Below are 13,583 nucleotides of genomic sequence, written 5' to 3' on the forward strand. Positions count from 1 at the left end.
CATTGAAGATGGAACGTGGCTGGGTCTTCCAGCATGACAATGATCCAAAACACATCGCTCGGGCAACAAAGGAGTGGCTCCGTAAAAAGCATTTCAAGGTCCTGGAGTGGCCTAGCCAATCTCCAGACCTCAACCCCATAGAAAATTTGTGGAGTCCGTGTTGCCCAGCGACAGCCCCAAAACATCACTGCTCTAGAGGAGATCTGCATGGAGGAATGGGCCAAAATACCAGCTACAGTGTGTGCAAACCTGGTGAAGACTTACAGGAAACGTTTGACCTCTGTCATTGCCAACAAAGGTTATGTTACAAAGTATTGAGTTGAACTTTTGTTATTGACCAAATACTTATTTTCCACCATAATTTACAAATAAATTCTTTAAAAATCCTACAATGTGATTTCCTGGATTTCTTTTTCTCATTTTGTCTCTCATAGTTGAAGTGTACCTATGATGAAAATTACAGACCTCTCTCATCTTTCTAAGTAGGAGAACTTGCACAATCAGTGGCTGACTAAATACTTTTTGGCCCCACTGTAAGTATTTGATTCCCTGCTGATTTTGTAAGTTTACCCCCTTACAAAGACTTGAACAGTCTATAATTTTTATGGAAGGTTTATTTTAACAGAGAGAGACAGAATATCAACAAAAAATCCAGAAAAAAAACATTAAATAAAAGTTATAAATTAATTTGTATTTAATTAAGGGAAATAAGTATTTGATCCCCTACCAACCAGCAATAATTCTGACCCCACAGACCGGTTATGTGCCCATGAGGCACACAAATTAGTCCTGTCCCTGTATAAAAGACTCCTGTCACAGAATCAGTTTCTTCCGTTAAAATCTCTCGACCACCATGGGCAAGACCAAAGAGCTTTCAAAGGACGTCAGGGACAAGATTGTAGACCTGCACAAGGCTGGAATGGGCTACAAGACAATCAGCAAGAAGCTTGGTGAGAAAGAGACCACTGTTGGTGCGATAACTCGAAAATGGAAGAAATACAAGATCACAGTCAATCACCCTCACTCTGGAGCTCCATGATCTCACCTGGTGGGGTAAGAATGATTCTGAGAAAGGTGAGGTCAGTCCAGAATTACACGGGAGGAGCTTGTCAATGATCTCAAGGGAGCTGGGAGCACAGTCACCAAGAAAACCATTAGTAACACACTTCGCCGTAATGGATTGAGATCCTGCAGTGCCCGCGAAGTCCCTCTGCTCAAGAAGGCTCATGTACAGGCCCGTCTGAAGTTTGCCAATGAACACCTGAATGATTCAGAGGAAGCTTGGGAGAATGTGATATGGTCAGATGAGACCAAAATTGAGCTCTTTGGCATCAACTCCACTCGCCGTGTTTGGAGGCAAAGAAATGCCCGGTGGGGATGGTGTTCTTGGGGTCATATCTAGCATTTCTCTGGTCTTGTAGCCCATTCCAGCCTTGTGCTGGTCTACAATCTTGTCCCTGTCGTCCTTTGATAGCTCTTTGGTCTTGCCCATGGTGGTCGAGAGATTTGAACGGAAGAAACTGATTCTGTGACAGGAGTCTTTTATACAGGGACAGGACTAATTTGTGTGCCTCATGGGCACATAACCGGTCTGTGGGGTCAGAATTCTTGCTGGTTGTTAGGGGATCAAATACTTATTTTCCTTAATTAAATACAAATTAATTTATAACTTTTATTTAATGTTTTTTTCCTGGATTTTTTGTTGATATTCTGTCTCTCTCTGTTAAAATAAACCTTCCATAAAAATTATAGACTGTTCAAGTCTTTGTAAGGGGGTAAACTTACAAAATCAGCAGGGGATCAAATACTTATTTTCCTCACTGTATATACAGGGGTTGGACAAAATAACTGAAACACCTGGTTTTAGACCACAATAATTTATTAGTATGGTGTAGGGCCTCCTTTTGTGGCCAATACAGCGTCAATTCGTCTTTGAAATGACATATACAAGTCCTGCACAGTGGTCAGAGGGATTTTAAGCCATTCTTCTTGCAGGATAGTGGCCAGGTCACTACGTGATGCTGGTGGAGGAAAACGTTTCCTGACCCGCTTCTCCAAAACACCCCAAAGTGGCTCAATAATATTTAGATCTGGTGACTGTGCAGGCCATGGGAGATGTTCAACTTCACTTTCATGTTCATCAAACCAATCTTTCACCAGTCTTGCTGTGTGTATTGGTGCATTGTCATCCTGATACACGGCACCGCCATTGGATGCACATGGTCCTCCAGAATGGTTCGGTAGTCCTTGGCAGTGACGCGCCCATCTAGCACAAGTATTGGGCCAAGGGAATGCCATGATATGGCAGCCCAAACCATCACTGATCCACCCCCATGCTTCACTCTGGGCATGCAACAGTCTGGGTGGTACGCTTCTTTGGGGCTTCTCCACACCGTAACTCTCCCGGATGTGGGGAAAACAGTAAAGGTGGACTCATCAGAGAACAATACATGTTTCACATTGTCCACAGCCCAAGATTTGCGCTCCTTGCACCATTGAAACCGACGTTTGGCATTGGCACGAGTGACCAAAGGTTTGGCTATAGCAGCCCGGCCGTGTATATTGACCCTGTGGAGCTCCCGACGGACAGTTCTGGTGGAAACAGGAGAGTTGAGGTGCACATTTAATTCTGCCGTGATTTGGGCAGCCGTGGTTTTATGTTTTTTGGATACAATCCGGGTTAGCACCCGAACATCCCTTTCAGACAGCTTCCTCTTGCGTCCACAGTTAATCCTGTTGGATGTGGTTTGTCCTTCTTGGTGGTATGCTGACATTACCCTGGATACCGTGGCTCTTGATACATCACAAAGACTTGCTGTCTTGGTCACAGATGCGCCAGCAAGACGTGCACCAACAATTTGTCCTCTTTTGAACTCTGGTATGTCACCCATAATGTTGTGTGCATTGCAATATTTTGAGCAAAACTGTGCTCTTACCCTGCTAATTGAACCTTCACACTCTGCTCTTACTGGTGCAATGTGCAATTAATGAAGATTGGCCACCAGACTGGTCCAATTTAAACCTCCCACACTAAAATGACAGGTGTTTCAGTTATTTTGTCCAACCCCTGTATATATACAGTGTATCACAAAAGTGAGTACACCCCTCACATTTCTGCAGATATTTAAGTATATCTTTTCATGGGACAACACTGACAAAATGACACTTTGACACAATGAAAAGTAGTCTGTGTGCAGCTTATATAACAGTGTAAATTTATTCTTCCCTCAAAATAACTCAATATACAGCCATTAATGTCTAAACCACCGGCAACAAAAGTGAGTACACCCCTAAGAGACTACACCCCTAAATGTCCAAATTGAGCACTGCTGGTCATATTCCCTCCAAAATGTCATGTGATTTGTTAGTGGTACTAGGTCTCAGGTGTGCATAGGGAGCAGGTGTGTTCAATTTAGTAGTACAGCTCTCACACTCTCTCATACTGGTCACTGAAAGTTCCAACATGGCACCTTATAGCAAAGAACTCTCTGAGGATCTTAAAAGACGAATTGTTGCGCTACATGAAGATGGCCAAGGCTACAAGAAGATTGCCAACACCCTGAATCTGAGCTGCAGCACAGTGGCCAAGATCATCCAGCGTTTTAAAAGAGCAGGGTCCACTCAGAACAGACCTCGCGTTGGTCGTCCAAAGAAGCTGAGTGCACGTGCACAGTGTCACATCCAACTGCTGTCTTTGAAAGATAGGCACAGGAGTGCTGTCAGCATTGCTGCAGAGATTCAAAAGGTGGGGGGTCAGCCTGTCAGTGCTCAGACCATACGCCGCACACTACATCAAATTGGTCTACATGGCTGTCACCCCAGAAGGAAGCCTCTTCTGAAGTCTCTACACAAGAAAGCCCGCAAACAGTTTGCTGAAGACATGTCAACAAAGGACATGGATTACTGGAACCATGTCCTATGGTCTGATGAGACCAAGATTAATTTGTTTGGTTCAGATGGTCTCAAGCATGTGTGGCGGCAATCAGGTGAGGAGTACAAAGATAAGTGTGTCATGCCTACAGTCAAGCATGGTGGTGGGAATGCCATGGTCTGGGGCTGCATGAGTGCAGCAGGTGTTGGGGAGTTACATTTCATTGAGGGACACATGAACTCCAATATGTACTGTGAAATACTGAAGCAGAGCATGATCCCCTCCCTCCGGAAACTGGGTCGCAGGGCAGTGTTCCAGCATGATAATGACCCCAAACACACCTTTAAGACGACCACTGCTTTATTGAAGAGGCTGAGGGTAAAGGTGATGGACTGGCCAAGCATGTCTCCAGACCTAAACCCAATAGAACATCTTTGGGGCATCCTCAAGCGGAAGGTGGAGGAGCGCAAAGTCTCGAATATCCGTGATGTCGTCATGGAGGAGTGGAAAAGCATTCCAGTGGCAACCTGTGAAGCTCTGGTAAACTCCATGCCCAGGAGAGTTAAGGCAGTTCTGGGAAATAATGGTGGCCACACAAAATATTGACACTTCAGGAACTTTCACTAAGGGGTGTACTCACTTTTGTTGCCGGTGGTTTAGACATTAATGGCTGTATATTGAGTTATTTTGAGGGAAGAATAAATTTACACTGTTATATAAGCTGCACACAGACTACTTTTCATTGTGTCAAAGTGTCATTTTGTCAGTGTTGTCCCATGAAAAGATATACTTAAATATCTGCAGAAATGTGAGGGGTGTACTCACTTTTGTGATACACTGTATATACAGTATATATATATATAAATGACACTTTGACACATATATAGCAAATGGCAGACAGAATAGAACACATTATCACAGAACAAGCTTTATGAAATCTGCCCTGACTTAAAAATCCACCAGAAATCATGCCCAGGAAAACATAAAGATCAAGTTATCTACTCTAGATGTCACATTAGGCATTAGACACATTAGACTTACACACTCCTACTTCATAAAGGGGGAGGATGCCCCACAACGTGAATCCTGCCAATTACCCATCACGATTAAACACATACTAACTGAGTGCCCTGAATACCAAAGGGAAAGACAAAAATTTTCCATAGCTGGAACAATGAACGACATTTGAACTTTTGAACTACATTAAAATGACCAAATTAGCAATATAAATATAATATCAGAGACTAAATCATTCAATGGGTATTGTGCAATTTCACTTTAATCACTTTAATGGGACATGTGCAATAGCTTCGGTTCTGCTTCTGTTTTGTTTGAGTGCTGTTTTATGTTGTTATATTTTTATATTTATATTTGTATATAGTACTTTTATTGTTTGCTGTTTTTTTTCTTGCACTGGGGAGGGGGGTGTATTCCAATTTCGTTGTGTCAGTGTACAAGTACAATGTGCAATGACAATAAAGGATTCGTATTCGTATTCAAAGCACCCACATAAACCTTTCCTGCCGTGAATGTAACTCACAAGAGTAAACGCGGCATAGATAGATAGATAGATAGATAGATAGATAGATAGATAGATAGATAGATAGATAGATAGATAGATAGATAGATAGTACCTGTGACGAAGACAAGCTAAGCTAGTTCTTAGCATATAGCCAGCTAGTCATTCTGCTTTTATTGAATGGTAACACTGCCTAAGGATGATTTTAAATTGCAGTCTTATGACTATTCCAAGTCTAGGTATTTTTATTGACGATAGTAGAGAATTTTGTAGGCCAATTTGAAAGTTTAAAGTAAACAATTTACTGCTCCACATTAGATTAGTAAATGTTGTGAAATGATCTGACATGAAGTGGGTCTTACCTTCTGTTTTTTCTAGGCAGACTATTAAGCGCAATTATCAGTGATGTCATCAGCCTGTGATACAGCAGCGTCTGCAGGTGGTGGGGGAGGTTCAGTCATGGAGATGTCTAACTTCGCCCATGTGATCTTCCAGAATGTGGGAAAGAGCTTCTTGCCCCAGGCAGCACTGGAGTGCCACTACACGCTCACACCTTTCATCACCCCCCACCCTAAAGACTGGGTTGGCATATTTAAGGTTAGTGGGCACAAACTCCTTTAGGATCTTTCAGTATCCTGTAAATAAAATGCGATTATGAAAACGTGTCAAATTCAGACATGCATTCTACACACCTTGGAACTGTCTGTCTTTATTTGGATGTAAATCAAAAGTTACAAAATCTTGTTTATGGATATGTTTAGACTGGATGTCTTTTTTTTTTTCCTCAACCACCAGCTGATATTTTTAATAATGGTCAGAGTGGTCAGAGTACGTTTTTTAGAATAAAGCTTTTTGTTAAAAAGGAAAAAAAGTCAGCAACCTAACAAAATTAAGCAACATTTATTTTAAGCAAAACCTTATTACAGTTGTCCACAGACCATTTCTCAGTTTGAAACAAAGTTCCCCATTTCATTTTTAATGTTTGTTTCAGTGAGAGAAAAAGCTTTCCTATTTCAAATATTTGGAAATGTAAAGTAAAAGTGATGCTTAAAAATGTGTTGGAAAATCTACACATAAAGTTTTGACTGGCTCGGTGGGTAGCACTGTCGCCTCACAGCAAGAAGGTCCTGGGTTCAATCCCCAGGTGGGGCGGTCCGGGTCCTTCCTGTGTGGAGTTTGCATGCTCTTACCGTGTCTGTGTGGGTTTTCTCCGGGAGCTTCAGTTTCCTCCCACAGTCCAAAGACATGCACGTGAGGGGAATTGGAGATACAAAATTGTCCATGACTGTGATCAATATAACCTTGTGAACTGATGAATCTTGTGTAATGAGTAACTACCGTGAGTCTGTCATGAATGTAACCGAAGAGTGTAAAACATGATGTTAAAATCCTAATAAACAAGCAATAGGAATAGTGGGTCAAACTACTTTTTGACAGATGCCAATGAAGACTGTGTTGCTAAATACATAACCAAATCCCATCATGTTTGTAATTTTTCATTCATTTTATTATTTAATATTTTGTTGAATCAAAAGCATCATCCGATTTTCATCAACTGTGGAATAAGGGAAATTTCTTTTTCAGTTTTAAGTTATTTTTGAGAAAATTGTTTTTTTTTTCATTTTTGGAAGGGTACTAACAAATTTGTCCACGTCTGTACATGTGGGTAGTAACTGAATGTTAAGCAGACATTTCAGTCATTACTGAAGAATTAACTAGGAAGAAAATGCCTCTTACTAGAAATCTTAAACCCAACTTAGGCATACAATATCATACCAACCTGTTCGCTCACATTATCAGTGATAAAGGTTAAACGAGACCATGTTTTCATGAAAAAACTGAATTCTTTGTGCCATAGACATGTATGACTTGCATATGTGTTAGGGCTGAAACAATTCCTCGAGAAACTTGAGTAATTCAATTACTAAAAATCATTGATGCAAATTTTCCGCATCGAGGCATCGTTTAATCCATACAACTATATACAGCGCACGGACGACTTTTACTTTTGCACAACTTGTTCACGCTGTGGGCAGGTGACGTGAAGTAGCCGAGGGCTGCGTCCGAAATCACATACTTAAACAGTACTTAACAGTACTTAAACCGGGTACTTTTCGCGTACAGTTTAATGAATACTTAGTATTTGGACATGCTCACCGCTCCTGCGTACTGTTCAGTATGAAAGTATGTGATTTAGGACGCAGCCGAGATTTGATAGCGCGGACTGCAAAATGGAGAGAGAGAGAAAATAGCGACTGGCAAACAGAGGAGACTGGACAGAGAAAACCGCAGAAGGTTTTAGATCATTTTAAGCTGGAAAAAATGAAAACTCAGTACAACATCCACACCATCAGAGTGTCTTGTTGATACGCTGACTTTTCATCATTGCAACCACCACATGTTTTGTTGAAGGCTTAGGCAGACACACATGTACGGGTGAAAGACGATTAGGGTGTTCCAAGTACCAAAAAAATCAAATGGTTAAATTGTATAATTTTTTTGTTTAATATTGTGCACAAATGTGTCACCTATGTAAATATGTATTTTTTTTCTCAGCATTTTGCTTATTTGATAATTTTAGTGTTGTTGACACACAACAAGGGCACAAAAATGTCATTCAGTGCAACGACTAATTTATGACAAAATACACACACAAGGAACAATCTTAGCCATTTCAAATTTATAAGTTTAGTATATCTCTTACAAAAGATTTAAAACCTCAGAAGAAACTGTACTTACTCTGTTTTGAATTTTCTGTGCATTGTTTGTACTCTGGATTCTCTTGCATTCACATGAAAAAAAAAATATAATAATGACTTATTACAGTTATTTTAAGCAAATGTTTTTGTTGCACTGTATGATGATTTTATGTTGCACTGAATGACATATTCCAAATTATCCTGTTACATCAGAATATTCATGACTTAATTTGTTTTTAAGTTCTTTATTGATTAAAGTAGCAGTAGTAGAATGAAAATATGCCACACCAGTGGCAAGTATGTGTTATAATATTACTACATCATGAAAAAAGTAAGGCAATCAAAAACATAGCTAATGAAGCCATCATAACAACTTGTAAGGCACCAGAACAGTGTGGAAGTGTGGAATTTGTGTCATAACACGTGAAAAAGTTGCTGCAGTAAATCTAAATTCATTCAGCAGTAAAAACCATTTGAAGTCGCATTTTATTTCATGAACTGAACAAATGTTTTCCAGTCTTTTGTTGTTAACCTTGAGGTTCTTGCTGTACATGACTTTGGTTCTGCGATTATGATTTTGACATCAGACTTAAGGTAGTAAATTTCATCATGTGGATTTGGCCACACAAAGGAATTTCTGTTTCAATTTTGTAGCATGCAGCTAACTTGCACCTCATCTCCTACAGACAGCAGTACCTGCCCAACGAATGGCAGGTCATCGTACTTGACAATAACAAAATCTCAGGGACCACTTCATCAAAAACATAATTATTAATATTCATTGTAATTACTGCTCTTATTAAGGAAGACTAGAATGGAAAAAAGTGGTTTTAATATTTAAAAATAATTTTAAAACATTAAAAAGTCAGTATAACAATGTCATTGTCAATTTAGTGCAACAGCAAAATTCTGTTGCACTGAATGACTGTTGTTGTACTGAATGACAGAAATTTTACTTTAGCACATTTTACAGTTATCCCAGTGGTTAGCAAAAGCTAACATTGACCTTAGCTCAAAGACATTTCTACACGTATTCACATTTAAATGTTAATAACCTTGTTTGTTTACAAGATTAACCGTAATATTATGTTTTCTGTGTTGTACTGAATGACACTCAGTTTTGTTCTTTAATGTACTGTGTCAGTAAAAAGACATTTTTATCAAATAATGTTAAAATGCATTGACCTCGTGTGTGTGCTAAAGGGTCCCCAGGAGTCTTCTTTTGTTGTTATAATTGGTCACATGACTGCAGTAGCTTGATTGTATATTAAAATAAGGCTTTTTATTAACGTTGTACTGAATGACAACTAAAGATTGGGAAAATGGGGACTGAAAGTGAATATTATTAATATTAAAAAACACATCTGATTGAATATTATTTAATATGTCACACATGACATTTGTACAATTATGCCAAAGCAGTACATTTTAAGTTTTACTTAAGATTAATTCGTTTTTTCTTAATGTTTTATTACTTAAAGAGGTAGGGGGACCGTTGCACTGAACGACATTTTGGGGGTTTCAAGGGTTATTTTTTTAAAAATCATAAATTTTCCGTAAAAATTACTTTAGGTTTCAGTAAAGATGTACAAATGGAGTAGATTGAAGGTATATCCACTTATATTAATATAATTGTATATTATTTATCAAGTGGGGACACTAAAAAGTTACGTCTCGTCTTTGACCCGTACACAAACACAAACACCAAGTCTACCTCATCTAGGAGTTATAATCCTGACAGAACTTTTTTTGCCTCCTACAAATGCCACAAAACCTCCAACAAAATATTAAAGGTTTATGTTATGCGTGAGCTGTAGCTGAAACTTTTAGTTCTGAAAGTTGCACAAATTAGAGGCAATGTTTATGTATTATTATTGCATTTTGCAATAATATTATTGCCTATTGCAAAAATGTTTACTTTAAACTGTCCTGTATGCAAGGAATAAAAATGTAGTTTGTTTTAAGAGACATGTCTTATTTACTCATATATTAATTTTTGCTCTTTATTAAAGCAAAAGTATTTCTTATCTGATGACAATCGCTGGAATAATCGATAGAGTACTTGATTACAAAAATAATCGGTAGCTGCAGCCCTAATATGTTTGACGGTACCGCTAACACAAATATGTATATTGAGATTGTAGAGACACATGTAGTCCTTGCGCAAGTCTCTGTCCCAACTGTTTGTGTGTTGTAGGCATCTAAATTTGTTTATATTTACAAATTAAGTTCATCAGTTGGTGAGCTGGAAATCTTTTCTTTGTACATTTATCATTTAAATCAAGGTTCAACAGAATTAACCAATCACAGATTCTTGCATTTTACAGAATGTCCTAATTTTTTTGTAAATGGGGTTTGTATGTTTATCACTTTGATCAAGTAAACGACATGCACATACACCAGGTCAATTTTTTTACACAGTGCAAACATAACTACTTTGCTGTGTGTTACATCTGGTGGCGGTTTGCCGTGACCGCCCCCCCCACACACACGCTCATCAAAGCATTTAATCTCACATGTACTTAAGAGGAAATATATGAGTGGAAAATAGGAATCTAGTAAGGTTAAAGACATGCTTTATAGACAGTGTAAAAGCTTACTTCAAATCAACCAGATCTGTCAGAGCTGGGATAAGAGAAGAGGTTAATGGGAGGAAAAGTGATTTGGAAATACATGGTTAATCCACACTGTATTAAACATTTAATGGTCTGCTTTGAGTTGGTTCAGAATTTACAGGGTGCCTGTGTACATTTGTTTGTCTGTGTGTTTTGTTCTTGATGCAGGGGGGTGGGCTTTTTCCATGATAGACAACTGAGTGTTAGACACCAGACACATGGGAGAACAGAATCCTCTCAAGCTGTGGTATTCAAACTGCGAGATGGACCCCCCTAGGGGATGAAGGGGGACTACTGCAGGGGATAAAATGAATTAGATGAATACTGCTGTACTAAAGTAATTGCCTTTCTGATTGCCTGTTACAGATTATTTGTCACACTCAGTGATTTTAGGCTATTAAAGGGAAAATATCACACGAAACATTACATACAGAGAAACACATAACTGATTCTTGAGATAAGCCTAAAACTAAAAGATGGATTTTTCATATACCGCCATACCGTAGCACAGTTAATTTTTAACATCTGTAGGCTTCAATAGGCAGCAAATACTTATTAAGGGAAATAAGTATTAGATCCCCTACCAACCAGCAAGAATTCTGACCCCCACAGACCGGTTATGTGCCCATGAGGCACACAAATTAGTCCTGTCCCTGTATAAAAGACTCCTGTCACAGAATCAGTTTCTTCCGTTCAAATCTCTCGACCACCATGGGCAAGACCAAAGAGCTATCAAAGGACGTCAGGGACAAGATTGTAGACCTGCACAAGGCTGGAATGGGCTACAAGACCATCAGCAAGAAGTTTGGTGAGAAAGAGACCACTGTTGGTGCGATAATTCGAAAATGGAAGAAATACAAGATCACAGTCAATCACCCTCGCTCTGGAGCTCCATGCAAGATCTCACCTGGTGGGGTAAGAATGATTCTGAGAAAGGTGAGGTCAGTCCAGAATTACACGGGAGGAGCTTGTCAATGATCTCAAGGGAGCTGGGAGCACAGTCACCAAGAAAACCATTAGTAACACACTTCGCCGTAATGGATTGAGATCCTGCAGTGCCCGCAAAGTCCCTCTGCTCAAGAAGGCTCATGTACAGGCCCGTCTGAAGTTTGCCAATGAACACCTGAATGATTCCGAGAAAGCTTGGGAGAATGTGATATGGTCAGATGAGACCAAAATTGAGCTCTTTGGCATCAACTCCACTCGCCGTGTTTGGAGGCAAAGAAATGCCCGGTGGGGATGGTGTTCTTGGGGTCATATCCAGCATTTCTCTGCTCCCAGCTCCCTTGAGATCATTGACAAGCTCCTCCCGTGTAATTCTGGGCTGACCTCACCTTTCTCAGAATCATTCTTACCCCACCAGGTGAGATCTTGCATGGAGCTCCAGAGTGAGGGTGATTGACTGTGATCTTGTATTTCTTCCATTTTCGAATTATCGCACCAACAATGGTCTCTTTCTCAACAAGCTTCTTGCTGATGGTCTTGTAGCCCATTCCAGCCTTGTGCAGGTCTACAATCTTGTCCCTGACGTCCTTTGATAGCTCTTTGGTCTTGCCCATGGTGGTCGAGAGATTTGAACGGAAGAAACTGATTCTGTGACAGGAGTCTTTTATACAGGGACAGGACTAATTTGTGTGCCTCTTGTGCACATAACCGGTCTGTGGGGGTCAGAATTCTTGCTGGTTGGTAAGGGATCAAATACTTATTTCCCTTAATTAAATACAAATTAATTTATAACTTTTATTTAATGTTTTTTTCCTGGATTTTTTGTTGATATTCTGTCTCTCTCTGTTAAAATTAACCTTCCATAAAAATTGTAGACTGTTCAAGTCTTTGTAAGGGGGTAAACTTACAAAATCAGCAGGGGATCAAATACTTATTTTCCTCACTGTACATGGTGAAATCAAAATGTTTTATATTCTATGTACTTATGACAGTAAAATCAGCAACAGACATATGAAAAGTTTAAGTCATACAAAAAATAAAACATACGTGATATACCGTGAAACCGTCAGAATTTTTGGTCTTACCGCCCAGCCCTAGGTCTACTGTTTTTTAAATAGTGCGTCAATTTGAAATGGATATATTCAAAGACAAAGGTTTCAGCTGACCAGTAATGTATAGAAATGGGTTTTTATTGAAACACTTTTTATAAAAATTGACATTTCAAAAATTTACATTCAATGTATTCAATAATTAACTAATTATTGTCAGCTATGTCAGACACCGATAACCATGCTACTTTAATTTGATTAATTCTACCAGGGTATAAAGTCATCAAATAATTTAATATGTAATAATAGTCCACTGTAAAAGAGTTAAAAAGTAAAATCTATTATATATTTTTTTTGTTCTGATTTCAAACTATTTTGAAAAATCTAATTTCGAAATTCCTCAATTTTCCTGGACAAAGAAGACGTCATGGCATGTAGTTCAGCTTGTCTTTTACAATGTTTTTACAACACAAATAAAGTCTAATTTTGTTGGAAAATTACACAAACCTTCATCTAAAGGTGTTGAAAAACAACAGATTGAAAAGAAAATTGAAAATATTTTACTAACAACTGATTGGGATCAGACAAGCTTTGACACAGAACCCTAGACAGAACCCTAAAGAGGAACAGAGGCTGGCCAAAGAACACCTGGCAACAGGATCTTTAGGCAGACATCAAGAGACTAGGATGTACATGTCATCAAAAGAAAACTCTGGAGTACCTTTGTGGGTGGCCTTTACCTCAGAAGGAGTGTAAGTACTGCCAAAGCCATGTGGCTGTATTTATTGCGGTAGCATAACGGTTTTACATGCAGTGCCATGTAAAATCACATATTTAACAGTGTTTTTTGCATTCGCTAAATCTTAAAACCATATTATGAACAGT

At 39.0% G+C, this 13,583-nt stretch overlaps 1 protein-coding gene across 3 annotated transcripts in view; it reads left to right on the forward strand.

Moving 5' to 3' along the window:
* The window catches only part of tax1bp1a (Tax1 (human T-cell leukemia virus type I) binding protein 1a), an 85,494-nt gene that overhangs the window by 10,203 nt on the left and 61,708 nt on the right, over nucleotides 1–13,583 (forward strand). For all 3 annotated transcript variants that reach the window (XM_063011806.1, XM_063011821.1, XM_063011813.1), the window contains exon 2: nucleotides 5,769–5,987. In XM_063011806.1, the coding sequence (XP_062867876.1) occupies nucleotides 5,796–5,987 (192 nt within the window). In that variant the 5' untranslated portion in view covers nucleotides 5,769–5,795. The remainder of the gene's footprint in view (nucleotides 1–5,768; nucleotides 5,988–13,583) is intronic.

Source organism: Trichomycterus rosablanca, chromosome 2 (assembly GCF_030014385.1).
Source record: "Trichomycterus rosablanca isolate fTriRos1 chromosome 2, fTriRos1.hap1, whole genome shotgun sequence".
NCBI lineage: Eukaryota > Metazoa > Chordata > Actinopteri > Siluriformes > Trichomycteridae > Trichomycterus > Trichomycterus rosablanca.